The 17,225-nt window shown below is 39.5% G+C and overlaps 1 protein-coding gene across 1 annotated transcript; it reads left to right on the top strand.

Annotated features, from left to right (window-relative positions):
- The first annotated feature begins 168 nt into the window (after positions 1-168).
- On the top strand, positions 169-11,307 carry ZNF189 (zinc finger protein 189). The gene is made up of 3 exons (XM_061201091.1): positions 169-367; positions 1,099-1,183; positions 8,626-11,307. The coding sequence occupies exons 1-3, from the start codon at positions 335-337 to the stop codon at positions 10,344-10,346; spliced, it is 1,839 nt and encodes a 612-aa protein (XP_061057074.1). The 5' UTR covers positions 169-334; the 3' UTR covers positions 10,347-11,307.
- Positions 11,308-17,225: the final 5,918 nt, after the last annotated feature.

Raw genomic sequence — 17,225 nt, 5'->3', positions numbered from 1 at the left:
AAGGTTCCGGGTGACGCCTTCTGGTCCGGGGGCGGGCGAGCATAGCGCTCTTTGGCTGAAAGCAGCAGGAACGGGCAACCGGGAGGAGGCTCTAGCGAGGCCTGAAAGCGGCGCAGCCAGGCAGGGGAGGGGTTTCGGGGTGGGGGCGGCCAAGTCGCGCATCTGACATGCTGCTGGGGTCGTGACCGCTCGGGGACCGAGGCAGGACCTGGCCAGATCCAGCCTGGAGGCCTCGCCTTCTTCGGGCCTAATCTTCAGCGGCCGGGTAGGCCTTGCCAGAGGCTCCTTTTCGTGCGGCCACCCCGGATTCCTGCCCTGATTTTCTGTCCGAGAGATGGCCTCGCCTAGCCCCCCGCCAGAGCCAAAGGTAAGTTGCCCCTCAGGGTATCCCCGTTCTCTCGCCGTTCCGAGCTAGGCCACGCCACCGCCCCCCCACCTCTCGGGTCTCGGTCTTGAGGGCCAGCGCGGTGCAGTGAAGTACCCCCTGGTACACTGGGGTGCCGTTCGCGATCAAACTGCCCACTGGCTCCGTTTTTCAAGAGCGACTTGATAAATCAGCTAAAGAAAATTGGTAATGCTCCAAACTAGCGTTTTCATTTACGAGTGTTTCCAGGTGAGGTACCTTTTTTGAACCTCCCCTGTGTCTTCTACACCTGCCGAGATGCCTGGACCCAAAGTAGACGCTTAGAGAAATTTGAATTGAAACGGGTCTCAAGGCAGTGCTTGTAGAGAATCGAGCGGGGCAATGAGGTGCAGGAAACTTGGGAAGGCCTTGGGGCAGCTTACTAAAATTCAAATATTAGGGCATAATTAGTAAATCAGAAAGCCTTATCCTTAGGTTCCTCACTACAGAGGACAAAGATCCAGCTCAGTTATCCTCTAATTTGAGGTGCCTGTCTGAATTCTGTTCGGTTCCCAGAATTGGGCTCCATTTGGAACTCTTAGTATCATGTTCCTCCTAGCCTACCCGGCCCTGCCAAGTGACTGTTTCTGCTACTTTCAGTGGTAGAATTGTCCTTGAGACAAGAACTGACTACAGAAATCATACTGTTTCAGGGGTTGCTGACATTTGAGGATGTGGCTGTGTTTTTTACCCAGGAGGAGTGGGATTATCTGGATCCAGCTCAGAGAAGCCTGTATAAAGATGTCATGATGGAGAATTATGGAAACCTGGTCTCACTGGGTAAGAATCTGCCGTTTCTCTGATTAAAATATCTAAGAAACTATAAGAAATCAGAACACTTGAACTAGCACCGTACCAAACTGCTTTGTTCCAAAGTTCTGATTCAAACCTTTCAGCCATGGATTGTTTCCATGACTCTCATCCCTACCGTTCTTGCAATGACCAAAATACAAGCTTTTCTGGCTTCCTGTCTTCGTAATCTCATTCCCATATTGCTCTGTACTTTCCCTCCTGGCTCATCCTCCCACTGCTTTCCTCCCACCCCTTTTCACTCTGCCTTCTGGAGCCCCTGTTCCTCTTCACATAATGTTCCCTACCCCTCCTGGCCTTAACTGAAACCTGGCACTTTCCCAAGGACACCACTTCTCTGGCAGGGGCTGCTTATTCTCCTACATCCTCTTCCTTCCTCTCATCCTTTGTCTCAAGGCTGAAAGGGAAAAATAATTGTTCTCCTAACTTTTCAGTGCTGTTCCCAAAGCATTCGTTTTCCACCTTCAAACACAGTTTCTCTCTTTTGAGGTCTCAGCTGTCTTGCCCTACCCTCTCAATTCCTTTTCACTATCATCTGTCAACTTTTTTGGTTCCTCACACATAGATTTTGTCACATTTCAGAATCTTCTCTTTGCTAACCCATACCATCGATCATGCTGTCATTACTTCAGCCTCACCGTATCTTGACCATATTGTCTTCAGGGACCCTGCTTTCCATTTTTATTCAGCACCTCACATCAATGATCATACCCTCAATTTTGTCATTACAGGCAAATGTTAAACCCCAATATCTTATACTTTGACCAATATCTTATTTTTGTTCAGGCAGTAGATGTTTATCGACTATAACTAAATAGGGGTTACCAAAACAGACATGATCTCTGCCCACGTGGAGCTTACTGTAAATTCTTACCTGTCTACTTTTCCTACCAAACCTATTTATTCTTTTTTTTTTTTTAAATAAATTTATTTATTTATTTTTGGCTGTGTTGGGTCTTCGTTGCTGTGAGTGGGCTTTCTCTAGTTGCGGCGAGCAGGGACTACTCTTTGTTGCGGTGCGCGGGCTTCTCATTGTGGTGGCTTCTCTTGTTGCGGAGCACGGGCTCTAGGCACATGGGCTTCAGTCGTTGTGGCACACGGGTTCAGTAGTTGTGGCGCATGGGCTTAGTTGCTCCGTGGCATGTGGGATCTTCCTGGATCAGGGATCGAACCCATGTCCCCTGCATTGGCAGGCAGAGTCTTAACCACTGCGCCACCAGGGAAGTCCAAACCTATTTATTCTTAATCTTTCCTGTTCCTTGACTTCGTTTTTCCCCCAGACTCTCGATCCCCTCCTGACTTCACCTCCTTATCTAATCCATGGACCTATATATAAAATGATCACCAGTATGCTCTCTTGCCACCTTGTCATTATGTTCTACCCATTCTGCAAACTTCAAATCCTGTACTGATTATAAAATCTGCCTTTACTTTTCTCCTACCTAAGTTGCTAAACACAGCAAGAGAAATTTTTTATCTGAACGGATTGGTGCCCTGTATATATACATGGCTTTTCTTTCTTCTAGTCTCCACTGGGCTTTTACATTTCAGCAAATTTTTTATCATTGATTTGCTCATGCCCCTGTTCCTTTTAGTGACTATTCCAAAAACTTAGAGAGTTTTCCTTGGGTCCATCACTCAGTGGTGGACCTCACCTTCTGTTTCACAGAGAAGATAGTGGCCACTACACATGAACTCTCAAGTTTTCTGCCCCTCATTGCACAGTTAAGGTTGCCTATCTTCTCACATTCTCCAAGAATTTATCAGTCTTTTTTTTTTTTTCTTATAGTTTCAGTCTCTATTCTTTCTCCCCTGGTACCTTTATTCTGATGATAGATATGTTCGTGGCTCTAGAACTCTCCTTTGAGCCACAGTCTCTCTTGCTGCTCCCTGTAACCTACTACTTGTTTGCTTCACAGCCAGATTTTTGTAAGAGTAGTTAAGGTGTGTTCTCTACTTCTTTACCTCCCATTATCTCTAATCCCCTTTTTGTGCCTCTACCACTTGCCTTCAGTTGTTTAACATTGGTCTATAATAACCCAATTATCAAATGCAGTAGACTCTTTTTGGACTGTATTTAATTCTTCTCTATAGATATTTGAAACTTTTTATTGCTTCCTTCTATTGCCTTGCATTCTCAGACTTCCTCTCAGACTATATACCTTCTTTGGCAGACTTTATTTACACTCAGGTCATCAGCTACTGCTATGTGACGGTAAGTCCCAAATCTTAATCTCTACTTAAGAGAGGCAGTATGGAGCCTAACTGTCCAAGTAAAAATCCTGATTCCACCACTTACTAGCCTTGTGACTATGGGTGAATTACTTAACCTTTCTTTGCCTGTTTCTTTTTTTTTTTTAATATAAAATGGAAATAATAATAGCACTTACCTCTTAGGATTATTGTGAGCATTAACTCAGTTAATATATGTAAAGCATTTAGGACACTGACCAGCATGTAGTAAGTACAATATAAATGTCAATTGTTATCTTCATCATCATTGTCATTATCTTCTCTGTTGAACTCCAACTTCTTAGTCATCTCCTTTTGAAGACCACATAAATAACGCAGATAATCCACTAAGATCTCAAGGGCCTCCTCTTCAGAATTAAGTACTCCTTTCTCTGTGCCATCTTGTATACGCTTCCATTGTTGAATTTATTACAGTGTACTATAATCATTATGTTATTTCTCTAACCAGACTGATCTTCAAGAGGACAGTAACTGTATTTTTTTTTTCATTTGATTTCTCCAGCACTTAGCACAGAGCCAGGCATGTATTATATGCTTCTTAAATATTTGGGTGACTGAGTGAATATAATTAAGACTCAATATCTTTTGACAAAATTATTGCATTAGCCTGTAAACTAGCCCTGTGCTTCCAGTCTCCCTTTATTCTAATATGTTCTCTTTACTGCCACCAAAGTGATTTTGTGTTACTTAACTGCTTATAACTTTTGGTGATTTCTGACAGCTTAAAGGATAAAAATCTTAATTTTTTGTCCTACATACTAGCACCTCCTTATATAGCCCCTGCCTAGCTTTCTAACCTCATCTGTTATTTCCAGGATACCACTTCAGTCTCCAGCCATGTCAGGCTAGGTATTTTTTTCCATTTAGCTATGGTATCTCTGAGTCACTGACAGCTTTTTCCACCCATATGGTGTCCTGGTTGATAATACCAGGCAAATGCCCAACCTTGCCTGTGCCTAGTACTGTAAAATGGCAGTGAGCCCATCTGTGATCTCCTACTTTTAGGCTCTCTTCTTTATTGTAGCTGAAATACAGCTTTTCATCAGTTATTATTTCTCTCCCCACAATCTTTTCGTCCTCCTCTGTAAACTCTATATCCATCCCCTTGATGAGTGCTCTCTTGATGAGAGATTACGATTACTAAACTATTCCACTATAGTGTTTTCCTCCACTTCATCCTGTTGCTCTACTTAACACAACTCATCTAGCTTTGTAATTTTGCCTCTTCAGTCATACCTATCCTTTCTATTTTTCTTTAAAAACTTTAAGAACTATATTGATGATACAGCTGACAGCTTGATCTCTTAGTTCTTGATCTTTCAGTTCTTTCAGCTAAAATAGACTTCTTTGGTTTTAATGACTTATCTCCAGACAACTTGAGCCAGATTGGACCTTGACAGAATTGGGAATTGCTGTACCTATAAGACCTTAAATTCATCGTTTTCCTCCTTTAATTATAGTCTCTTTCCAATTATTTGTTCAACTACTCATTCATTCGATAAATAATTATAAAGCACTGTGCTAGGCCTAGGAATGCAAGTCCTTCCCCATTCTCTCATTCTTTTACCTAGAAAACTGAGAGGCAACTGTCTACTCTAGAAAAATTAGCTATGACCAGAGGATGGGAACATACAAGCACGGCAGATACCTCAGAAGGTGGTTATAGCTGCCAAGCCCAGGTCTAATGGCTAGTCATTTCTAGGCTGCCATGTGTGGAAGCCTAGACTCACTTATTTTACCTGTCTTTCTGTTTGACCTATTTGTTTTCATGCCGGTGCCTCTCTGTTTTATTTACTTCAGCAATACATTATATTTCATGTCTGGTAAGATTAAGTCACTCATATTCTCTTTCAGGGTATACAGTTGACCTTTGAACAACACGGGTTTGAAATGCTTGAGTTCTCTTATACATTACTTTTTTTCACTAAATATGTAGTACAGTACTACATAGTCTGTGGTTGGTTGAATCTGTGGGTGCAGAACCATGGATATGGAGGTCCAACTGTAAAGTTATATGTGGATTTTCAACAGTGTGGAGGGTCAGTGCCCCTAACCCTCGTGTTGTTCAAGGGTCAACTGTACTTAACTAGTTTTCTGCATTCTTCTGGTTGAAATTTAGATTACTTGGAGTTTTTTAACTGGCTCGTGGGATTTTTGTTGGAATACAGTTAGGTTTGTTGGTTGGTTTGGGAAGAAATAAGATCCTTATAATGTTGAATCTCTTTGGCAATTTGGTTGACTCTATTTAATTGTCTATGTCCTTCAGAAAAATTGTATGGATTATTTTTATGAATCTTGCATTTCTTGTAGATACATTCCTAGGTTTTATGGTTTTTATTATCACGAAGAGCATATTTTATTTTTCTATAATATTTACTAACTGGTTATTCTTGGTAGTAAGAACCAGTATTTGTTTTATATGTTAGTCCTGTCATCACTATTATATTTCATTTAATTCTTTTAGGAATTTTGGGTAGGCATTCATATCATCTGCAGATAATGTAATTTTGTATTATTCCTTTGAGTAAAACCCTGGAACAATATCCACTGGGTAAACATTATGAAGAAACTTTACCTTCTCAAAAAGAACTTACAATCCAATGGAAAAGACAGACAGTTAAAAGTACAGTGTAATAATACTATAATGCAGTCATGGACAAGGGCTGGTGATCAAAAACAGAGCGCTTAAATCGTCTATTGGACTAAGTGAAGGCTTTATAGAGGACCTGTTGCTTTGCACTGAATCTTAAAGAGAAACCAAGAGTTTCCCAAGTAAACAATGTTGGTGGACATTTCATAAATGAGATATGCAAAGAAATGGCATAAAAGACTAAAGCACAAGCAATTTGCCTACTTGAAGTGTGAGAGCATGGGTAGGAGGGTGAATTAAAGCTTAAGAGACCTCATGAAGTGCTGAGCATCATTGTGTAAAGAGATTTGATTTGATTTTAGAGATAATGGAGTGCTAGTGAATCTATAGGTGGTGACATGATTAGAATTCCATTTTATGAAAATCTCTCTGGATTCAGTGAAATAGATACAGCCTAAAGACAAGAGCCAAGGATTATTAGATGGCTTTTGCAGTAATCCAAGGAAATTTAAGTGGCAGTATTCAGAGGGTGTGTATATAGAGCAAGATAAGGATGTACACATGGGTAACAATAACCTTAAACAGTTGACAAAGGAAGAGAAATACATGAGGGAAATGTATTAGAAAAGGGCAAAGAAAAGAAGTAGGGAGGGAACTAGAATATAATAGCATAGAAACCAAAAACAGTGTCAAGAAACAGGAACAGTCCACAGTATCAGATGCTGCTGAGTAAAATACGGACTAAAAATGTCCATTGTATTTGTTACTTGAGAGTCATTGGTGATTTAATGAGAAGTTTCTCTACATTCTGGAAACAGAAACCAGATTTTAGAGTAGGTTGTAGAATAGATTGAATGGGAAGAGGCTGGTCATTGAAAACATAGGAAATGGAGAGGTACAGTGTTAAGATTTTTTTCAAAGCTTGGATTTCATCTAGAAAAGGATTTCAGGTTCAGGATAAAGTTGGATATATTTGTATGTTGGTAGGAAGGTGTCAATGGGGAATACAGATTGAAGAAAGAGGAAGAAATCGTAATAATTGAACGAGTGCCCAGAGGCAAGTGGGATCAAGAGAGAGTAGATGAATTAGCCTTGGATAAGAATGGGATATATCTTCATGTACCACTGAAGGTAATTTTATAGGTAGGAGGTAGAATGGTGAGGGAGTTCTCTCATCCTTTTTCATTGAGTGAAAGAAAACACAGTGTACTGAAAGTGAATTTGAGAGAGAGCACTGTAAGTAGACTTAAGCAGAAATAAAGTTTCTTAGGGAAATAAGAAGAAGCTTTTTTGGAATAAAATGACTGGTTTGAAGTAAGTGAAAAGAAAATTCAAAGATGACTCCACAGTTAGAAGACTAGAAAATTGAAAGAAAAGAGGAAGTCTAAAAAGGGAAATTGTTTAGGGCCAAATATAAATTTGGTGGTGATGCAATCTTCTCATGGAGTTATCCAACAGGCAGCAAGAGACAGAAAATCAGGGAAGAAGTCAGAGGCAGACTTAAGTGTCCTCTATGCCGCTCTGTTATATCATAGACCATTATGTTATCTTTCTTCCAACGCATGCAAGATTATCATTTCTCAGATGTCATGCAGACTCTCAGTTGGAAACAGATGGTTCCAACTTGTGTCGTATATCTTTAAAGGCATGAGAATTATGTATACTTGAAGAATGTAGTATTTGTGGTAGGTGAAGTCATAAGCTACCACAGACTGTTCTTTTTCTTAATTTCTTCCATTAGCTCTAACCATGTTCCTTTTGTTTTTTTTTTCTGTTTTTCTATATCAGAGTCCATGTCACTTCAACCCAGTTTTTTAAAAGCCATTTGTCTCTTGATGTAGGAGCTATTTTACTTAATATTTTCTTTACCATATTATATTCTTTCCCCATTTGTACTTGTCACCCATTCCATTTGGTAGGGGGCTTCTTGCCTTATCTCTAAATCCTAACTCATTATACAATGCCTGCAATGCTTTTGATCACAATAAATAAATTCTTATTAATGAATGAATTGTTGTTTCCCCTGGTTTTTGTCTTTTATCCTTCTCAGCATCATTTTATATGTTCTTTTATGTCAGTTATTTGGTTTATTCACATTCCCATAATGCTACCTCATCCTAAATTTTCCTGAACCTATTGTTTTCTTCCCATGTTATCCTTTCTTCCTTGATAGGCTAGTTTATCCTGCCACAACTTGTTTTACTTCTTTGTTTGCCCATCTTACCTTGAATAATTCGTTGTTGATTTATCAGCCCTTCCTCCTTTCTCCTCCTGATGCATTTTGTGCCTCGTAAACACTCTTTTCATACCTTTTCTCCAAGAAAAACATTTCATTTTATCAGATAACTAATACTAAATAAATATTTACATAGCTTGTACTGTTTGCCAGGTAGTTCTAAATGCTTTATGTATATGAACTAATGTAATCATCACAAGGATGCTGTGATGTAGTAAACTACAGTTTATGCACATAGTAGATCATTTATCTTAATTATCTTATTTTTCTGACAGTTTCTCCTTGCTGGCAAAGAGCTAGGCTGATGTTTCTATTTTCAATTTATTATTCCAGATGTTTTGAACAGAGATAAAGATGAGGAGCCAACTGTGAAACAAGAAATTGAGGAAATTGAGGAAGAAGTGGAACCACAGGGTGTAATAGTTACAAGAATCAAAAGTGAAATTGACCAGGATCCTATGGGTAGAGAAACCTTTGAACTTGTTGGTAGGTTAGATAAACAGAGAGGAATCTTCTTATGGGAAATACCAAGGGAATCTTTGACCCAGGAACAAAGAATGTTCAGAGGAAACACTAGCATTATCCGTAAGAGACCAAATTCAGAAGAGAAATGTCATAAATGTGAAGAATGTGGAAAGGGTTTTGTCCGCAAGGCTCATTTCATTCAACATCAAAGGGTCCATACGGGAGAAAAACCTTTTCAATGTAATGAATGTGGGAAAAGTTTCAGTCGCAGTTCATTTGTTATTGAACATCAGAGAATTCACACTGGGGAAAGGCCCTATGAGTGTAATTACTGTGGAAAAACCTTTAGTGTGAGCTCAACCCTTATTAGACATCAGAGAATCCACACTGGAGAGAGACCCTATCAGTGTAACCAATGTAAACAGAGCTTCAGCCAGAGAAGAAGCCTTGTTAAACATCAAAGGATTCACACAGGTGAGAAACCCCATAAATGCAGTGACTGTGGGAAAGCCTTCAGTTGGAAGTCACACCTGATTGAACATCAGAGAACTCATACTGGTGAGAAACCCTATCACTGTACCAAATGTAAGAAAAGCTTTAGTCGAAATTCATTACTTGTTGAACATCAGAGAATTCACACTGGGGAAAGACCCCATAAATGTGGTGAATGTGGGAAAGCCTTTAGATTAAGTACATACCTTATACAACACCAAAAAATCCACACTGGTGAGAAGCCTTTTCTTTGTATTGAATGTGGAAAAAGCTTCAGTCGGAGCTCATTCCTTATTGAACATCAGAGGATCCATACAGGTGAAAGACCTTATCAGTGCAAAGAGTGTGGGAAAAGCTTCAGTCAACTTTGCAACCTTACTCGTCATCAGAGAATTCATACAGGGGACAAACCCCATAAATGTGAGGAATGTGGAAAAGCCTTTAGTAGAAGCTCAGGTCTTATTCAGCATCAGAGAATCCACACCAGAGAGAAGACTTATTCATACAATGAAACCAAGGAAAGTTTTGATCCAAATTGCAGTCTTATTATACAGCAGGAAGTCTACCCTAAGGAAAAATCTTATAAATGTGATGAATGTGGGAAAACTTTTAGTGTCAGTGCTCATCTTGTACAACATCAAAGAATCCACACTGGTGAAAAGCCCTACCTATGTACTGTATGTGGGAAAAGCTTCAGTCGGAGCTCATTTCTTATTGAACACCAGAGAATCCACACTGGTGAGAGACCCTATCTGTGCAGACAGTGTGGCAAAAGTTTTAGTCAACTCTGTAATCTTATTCGACATCAGGGTGTTCACACAGGTAATAAACCCCATAAATGTGATGAATGTGGGAAGGCCTTTAGCCGGAACTCAGGCCTTATTCAGCATCAGAGAATACACACAGGAGAAAAACCTTATAAGTGTGAGAAGTGCGACAAAAGTTTCAGTCAACAGCGCAGCCTTGTCAACCATCAGAAGATCCATGCAGAGGTGAAAATTCAAGAAACCCACGAATGTGATGCTTGTGGGGAAGCCTTCAATTGCCATATATCTCTTATTCAGCATCAAAAATTGCACACTACATGGATGCAGTAAACGTAGAGAAATACTTAAGCTTGGTTTGACTTGAGACCAGCTACCCAAGTGCAGTTTCAGTATGGCTCAATGTGAGTCAAGAGTTAGTGATAAAGCAGGTTCTCTTTGGCCTCAGGCAAATGGTTTCTAAAGATTCTGTGAATAATAGGCAGCTGCCCACAGGCAGTTGAAGACTTCCATTACTCTTTGTTTTGATGATCATAAAGACTCAGTAATTTAAGCATCTTTCTTTTACAAATCTTTCAGCAGAGAGGTTAAACCCAGGTTCAGAGCACTTAGTTATAATTAATAAAGGGAGAAGAACAAAGTTACATTGGCGTAAGGGAGTCGGAAGCAGCTGATGTTAGAAAACTAGCATAATTTCTCAGAGTCCTCTGGCACCATAATATATGGTGGTTCTTTCAGTTCCATGGTATGTTTGGCTATGCATGCCAAAGTCCAATACTTAAGCATATGCTTAAGTTTTCAAGGAAACAAAATCCCCATTTTTTAAAAAACTGGCATCCAAAGCTTTTGTCATTGTCTAATCCAGTTACTTGGCATGTGGGTTAAAGGCAGTTCCAATGCCATGTGGTTCCCAGATCTGTGAAATGAGTGGACCATTAATTTTACATATAAAGTAAATGTACAGATTATGTGAGTAATTAACAAACCTAGCAAAGGTGTTACCAAGGAGCCTTTGGGAGTGCCTTTTCTTTTTTCCCAAGATGGGCCCAAAATGGTGGAGGAAGACACTGTTCTTTTTGTGCCCTCCAATCTGTGAAAGATATTTGTAGTCCTAGACAAATTAAATCTTATTCCTCCATTACCAGTAGCATGTGAAAGTGTAAATATTTTGATTACCAAGAGTTGGAAATAAAAAGACCTGGAGTCTATGCTAGGAAGCTGAGATATTTTGGTATTGCTTTGATTTTTATGGTAACTAGACTTTGCATGCAATTTTAAAATCCTTATTTCTGGTTCTAGGGCTTCCCTTAGTTAATGGTTATTATAAACCTATTAATTCATCTCTTCTAATCATTAAACCTGTTTTGTTTTTTGCTTTGTGTAAGAGTTATTTGTTACTCTAGTGTAAAATCTATCCTGTCAAATATATTACAGCATTTAAAAATTAGAATCAAGGATTTAAAGGAAGTTGCTCTCACTTGTTCTACCTCTGACTCGTTACCTTTTCTGGGATAGTTCAATTAAGGTTAAATCCAGGTTCTTTAGTTCCTGAGTATATAATTCCAAATCACCAGCAGTCAGTAATTCTAATTTCCTAACAAACAGTTTAAGCAAAAGACCTCACTTTCTCCTATAACCTAGACATTCTAAACATCACCTCCAAACTTTCATCTTCCCATCTCTGAATATGTGCGTATGTGTGTGTGCATGCACACGTAAATGTGGATGTTATGTGTAGAAATACGCCTCTCTTTGTACACTTCCTTATTCAAATTAAGTACTCATAGTTACCATATAGTTAACTTTTCAAAACAGAGTTTGTAACTCAGTGAAAAGTACAAAAGGTAGCTGATAATGCACTTAATTTTTCAATAAAATTATCCTCCTGCCCTAAATCTCCCTGTTTTACTTGTTCTGCACCAGTGGTTCCCCAGCCCAGAGTCACAACTAAGAATGAGGTTCTTAGAAATCCAGAGATGGAATCCTGTGTTTTGAAAAACCTAACACAAAGTGTATGTTTTCACTGCATGCACACGAAAACATTTCTCTGCTTTTTGCTGAAATTGCATTGTATCATGTATGATTGTCTTGCTGAGCAGAAGTTCTGGCTGTTGGCCTCACTGTAATTTGGGGCCATGGTCATTTGAGATATTCCTAAAAGTACATAATTTTTAACATCCTTGAATGTGAATCTGGAGTGACAGCTCCAAACTCCAGTAACAGCGAAACAGTTCTTGCTTATGTATACAATTCATTGGCTGTAAAAAGCATAGCCAAAAAAGGTAATTTTTTTTTTTAAAGCAAGTCCACTGCAGTAGACACTATTTTATAAGAAAAAGATAAAAATGTGCGGAGGACTTTAGAGAGGGATATGAAGTGCCTAGAGGATGAGGGAAGGAGAAAGTTAAATCTTTCAAGAGGAAATAATGCCTAAGATGAGACTAAAAGACAAGTACCAGGAAAGATGAATACTGTCTGAAGACGAAATTGTGAGAGGATCTGGTAGCTACAGAGTGAACTGATTGCTTGGTGATGGGAATGTGGCAAGAGGTAAGGTGCCCATAAACAAAGAGTTGTAGTGCTAAAGAGATAGGACTTGATTTCTCCTGAAATCCTGTGGTAATGTTTTCCTTGTAGGTAAGTATGGTGTGTGTAAGAAAAGGACGCATTTTAATAATATAGCTCAGTGAATTTTCACAACTAAACCTCTATATAACTGGTACCCAGCTTAAATATTACTGGTACCCCAGATTCTTCCCTTGTGTACCTTTCCAAATACTAAGCACACAACACACATCTTGTGGTGCCTCCATTTTAACTCAAGAGACAATGTGGAAGTGAATAGGAGGGAAAAAATTGGCTCTTGACCTTTTTAAGATCTGGGGATCTTATCCTCAGGAAGTTGCACAAAGTAAGCATTCAAGGGCCTGTGGTTTCCGTGTTAACTTCAAGAGTCTCTTAGAGTAGTACTATTGAGAGATTGTGGTGTCTTTAAGGCAGTGGGAATGAAAGAAGGAGATGAACTTGAGAAATACAGTAAGACTTGATGGCTAATTGGATGAGGAAGTTGAAGAAGAGTAAAGATTCAAGGTGGGTTTGGGTGGTTGGTATTCTTACTAAAAGGGTGGGGGAGGACAAAGTGCGCCTGGTATGGAGTAAGGAATTAATTACTAAAGTTTTTGAACATGTAATATTTGGCTTCTCTGTGAGATAGACATGTCTGAAGATAATTGGAGATGGGGACATGGTGCACAGGGAAGATCTAGGTTAGACATTGATTTAGGACTTCACCAGTGTTTAGACACAGAAATGAATTAAGTAAGATTTAAGGAAAGAATAAAGCAAGAAAAGAAATCCAGAGATGGAATCCTGAGGCCCACTCTTGTTTAGTGGATGGGCAAGATTCAAAGGAGACAGAGAGGAACAGCCAGAAGTATCAAAAACCCAGTACATAGTGATAACTACTATAGGAAAGTGACCTAGAAGAGTGCTGCAGAGACATCAAAGAAGGGTTGAAGAGTGTCCGTTAGATTGGATAATTAGAAAGTCATTAATGAGTACTATAAGAACAGCTTCTGAAATTGGGAAGGGCCAGTTTTAAGGGCTTAAATAGTGTCTGAAGAGTGTAGATCATCAATTCTCAAATACTATCAATTCATGGTGAAAAGTTTACTATTCTACATTCAAATGGTAAAAACAAGGACAATAGAGTAGCCTTGTAAAAAAGCTAAATTGATTCAAGAACTTAATCTTTTTCTGAAATAATGCCCCCCTTTTAAAATAAAAAAGTCCTTTCATGGAATAATAGTAATTTTGGCCTGTTGAATGTATGTCTTTAGTTAAAAAAAAATGGCAATCCTTTTTTGATTAATCGTCTTAATTTTACTGGTCTGTAAAAGGGAATAAAAAGTAGATTGTGAATATGAGGAGGGATATAGATCAAGATTAAAGAGAAAAAGTATTTTTCCATTCTGAATAGATAGCCAGTTGAGGGAGAAGTTGAAGATAAAGGACAGCAGATGGAAATTGATTAAGTTATTAGATAAGCAAAAATGAATTTTAGCACTAATGGAAGGATTTACTATGGAGGCTTTCTTCCTCCCATTTGGGAGAAAAGGAAAGAGGACAGATTTAGTGTCTGGGGGAAGGGGAAGAAATAGAATACACTTGAGATGACCCATTTTCAAAAAATAGTCAAATTCATGTTTTGAGAGTCAGGGAAGGAGAGGGATGGCCACCATGAGGGGTAGAGTTGGGAGCCTTGTCAATAGTAAAAGTTTGGAGTAGCAATTAGGGACAATGGAAGAGAGAACCAAACAAAAACTTAGGGAGGGCTTGTGGGGTTTTGTTTAGGGCCCCACTAAAGTAAAAGACTGAACTTTTAATGGCATTACTCAAATTCCTTATGGGAATTAACACATGGAACAATTTTTAAAGAAAATTAGGGTTAAAGTAGATGAAGCAAAATATTAATTAGTATATGTTTTGGGGTTCTCCAGAGAAACAGAACCAATAAACCAATAGGATGGATGGATGGATAGATAGATAATAAGAATTGGCTCGTGTGATTATGGAGTACAAGAAGTCCCATGGTATGCTGTTCATAAGCTGGAAAACTGAAAGCCAATGATGTAATTCAATCTGACTCCAAAGGAGCTTAAGAACCAGGAGCGCTGATGTCCAAGGACAGAAGATGGATGCCCCACTTGGGCAGAGAACAAATTTGACCTCATTCATTTTTGTTTGATGCAGGCCCTCAACAAATTGGATAATGCACATCAGCATGGTTGAGGGCAATCTTCTTTACGCAGTCTAAGGACTTAAATACAAATCTCTTTCACAAAATCTCTTTCAGAAACACCCTCAACAGACACACCCAGAAACAATGTTTCACCAACATCCCTTAGTCTAGCGGAGTTGAAACAAAAAATTAGCCATCACAGTAGGTAACAGTTTAAAATGAGCAGGTGGAGAGGGTGTGGAGAAAAGGGGACCCTCTTGCACTGCTGGTGGGAATGTAAATTGAAAGAGCCACTGTGGAGAACAGTATGGAGGTTCCTTAAAAAACTAAAAATAGAACTACCGTACGACCCAGCAATCCCACTACTGGGCATATACCCTGAGAAAACCATAATTCAAAAGGACACATGTACCCCAATGTTCATTGCAGCACTATTTATAATAGCCAGGTCATGGAAACAACCTAAATGTCCAACAACAGATGAATGGCTAAAGAAGATGTACATATATACAATGTAATATTAGCCATAAAAAGGAATGAAACTGGGTCATTTGTAGAGATATGGATGGGCCTAGAGTCTGTCATACAGAGTGAAGTAAGCCAGAAAGAGAAAAACAAACATCATATATTAACACATTTATGTGGAATCTAGAAAAATTGTACAGATGAACCTATTTGCAGGGCAGGAATAGAGATGTAGACGTAGAGAACGGACATGTGGACACAGAGGGAAAGGGAGGGTGGGATGAAATGGGAGATTAGGACTGACCTATCTACACTACCATGCCTAAAATAAATAGCTAGTGGGAACACGCTATAAAGCACAGGAAGCTCAGCTTGGTGCTCTGTGACGACCTAGATGGGTGGGATGTGGAGTGGGGGGTTGGAGGGAGGTCCAAGAGGGAGGGGATATAGGTATACATATAGCTGATTCACTTCATTGTACGGCAGAAACTAACACAACATTGTAAAGCAATTATACTCCAATAAAAGAAAAATAAAATAAAATAAATAAATAAAATGGGCAGGTGAGGGAATTCCCTGGTGGTCCAGTGGTTAGGACTCGGTGCTTTTACTGCTGTAGGACTGGGTTCAATCCCTGGTTGGGGAACTAAGATCCTGCAAGCCACGCAGCACGGCCAAAGTAAATAAATAAATAAAATGAACAAGTGAAAGGAGTCTTTGGTGGCAAAAAAAAAAAAAAAAAAAAAGAATTTACTGTAATACTCCATTTCTCTGTAATTTTGATGAGTGAGGCCTTTCACTTTTATCTGTCTTCCTAAAGGAGGATGTCATCAGCAAATCTAGGGGCATACACAGCATACCCAGTTGAGCATATTTTCTTGCAGAGTACATTTCAACTTAAAAAAAAAATCTAGTTCAGATATTCCAATCATTTTTTGAAGTTATTGTTCCTAATTTGCATTGGTTATCATTCCTTCTCCACCTCCTTCAAAAATGTTTTGTGGCCTTGGGTATGGTAGGGATGAGTTGATAGGTTTTTTTTTTTTTTTGGCTGCGTTGGGTCTGTTGCTGCGCGCGGGCTTTCTCGAGTGGCGGCGAGTGGGGGCTACTCTTCGTTGTGGTGCGTGGGCTTCTCTTTGCAGTGGCTTCTCTTGTTGCGGAGCACGGGCTCTAGGCACATGGGCTTCAGTAGTTGTGGCTCGCGGGCTTAGTTGCTCCACGGCATGTGGGATCTTCCCGGACCAGGGATTGAAACTGTGTCCCCTGCACTGGCAGGCAGATTGTTAACCACTGTGCCACCAGGGAAGTCTGCGGGTTTCTTTTTAATTAAGGCCATCTCTATAACCTTGACGCATGGACAAATAGAAAAAGGCCAGATACATTTATTTACTGTACAAATGGTACAAATCCAATTAACATGTATTTTTTAAAATATCTGCCAGGTACTATGTTAATAGTATAGGTATTATTAGTTGCATAGTTGCATCCAGCAGTCCTTTATTCTCATTCCCTGGGGAGTGAACAGCAAGTCATATGTATTCCATAGCATAAAGACTGGGTGTAAAAAAATCACCCAGCTTTCCAAGACACCTAGTTTAGATACATTTTGCACAAATAAAACATAGTTCATATCTTTGCCTGTGCTATTTCCAGTCCAGGAGCCATGTTCTCAAGAACATACTTCTGATGTCAGTCCAATGACTAAGATAAACCTCTATATCACATAACAGTCATTGTGTCCCTGGATCCAAGAAGTGCACTCTGACTTCTTTGGCCTGTAAATTCCCCCAGGGTAAAACCAGGGCAGGACAAGGAAAAGTTGGAAGTGGCTGCATAAAGATGCCTTGACCTTGGATATCGTTAAGAGAGAAGGGTAGAATTCTCTGACACCTGAGACCTCGGGCTACAGCTTAACCCTGGTTGTTGTGAACTGCTGGAAGAATTAGTGCTATGGTTAGAAGATGCTCTATATTTCACTGTGCCACCATACTCAAAGGGCTGAGTCT

Source organism: Eubalaena glacialis, chromosome 9 (assembly GCF_028564815.1).
Source record: "Eubalaena glacialis isolate mEubGla1 chromosome 9, mEubGla1.1.hap2.+ XY, whole genome shotgun sequence".
Taxonomy (NCBI): domain Eukaryota; kingdom Metazoa; phylum Chordata; class Mammalia; order Artiodactyla; family Balaenidae; genus Eubalaena; species Eubalaena glacialis.
This window is presented reverse-complemented; position numbering and strand designations above follow the sequence as displayed.

Excerpts from the sequence above, each read along its gene's own strand:
- ZNF189 (XM_061201091.1), top strand. The coding sequence starts at position 335 with ATGGCCTCGCCTAGCCCCCCGCCAGAGCCAAAG. Across the intron at positions 368-1,098 it reads GCCCCCCGCCAGAGCCAAAG|GAGGAGTGGGATTATCTGGA; the intron begins GTAAGTTGCCCC and ends TTTTTTACCCAG. Across the intron at positions 1,184-8,625 it reads TGGAAACCTGGTCTCACTGG|ATGTTTTGAACAGAGATAAA; the intron begins GTAAGAATCTGC and ends TTATTATTCCAG.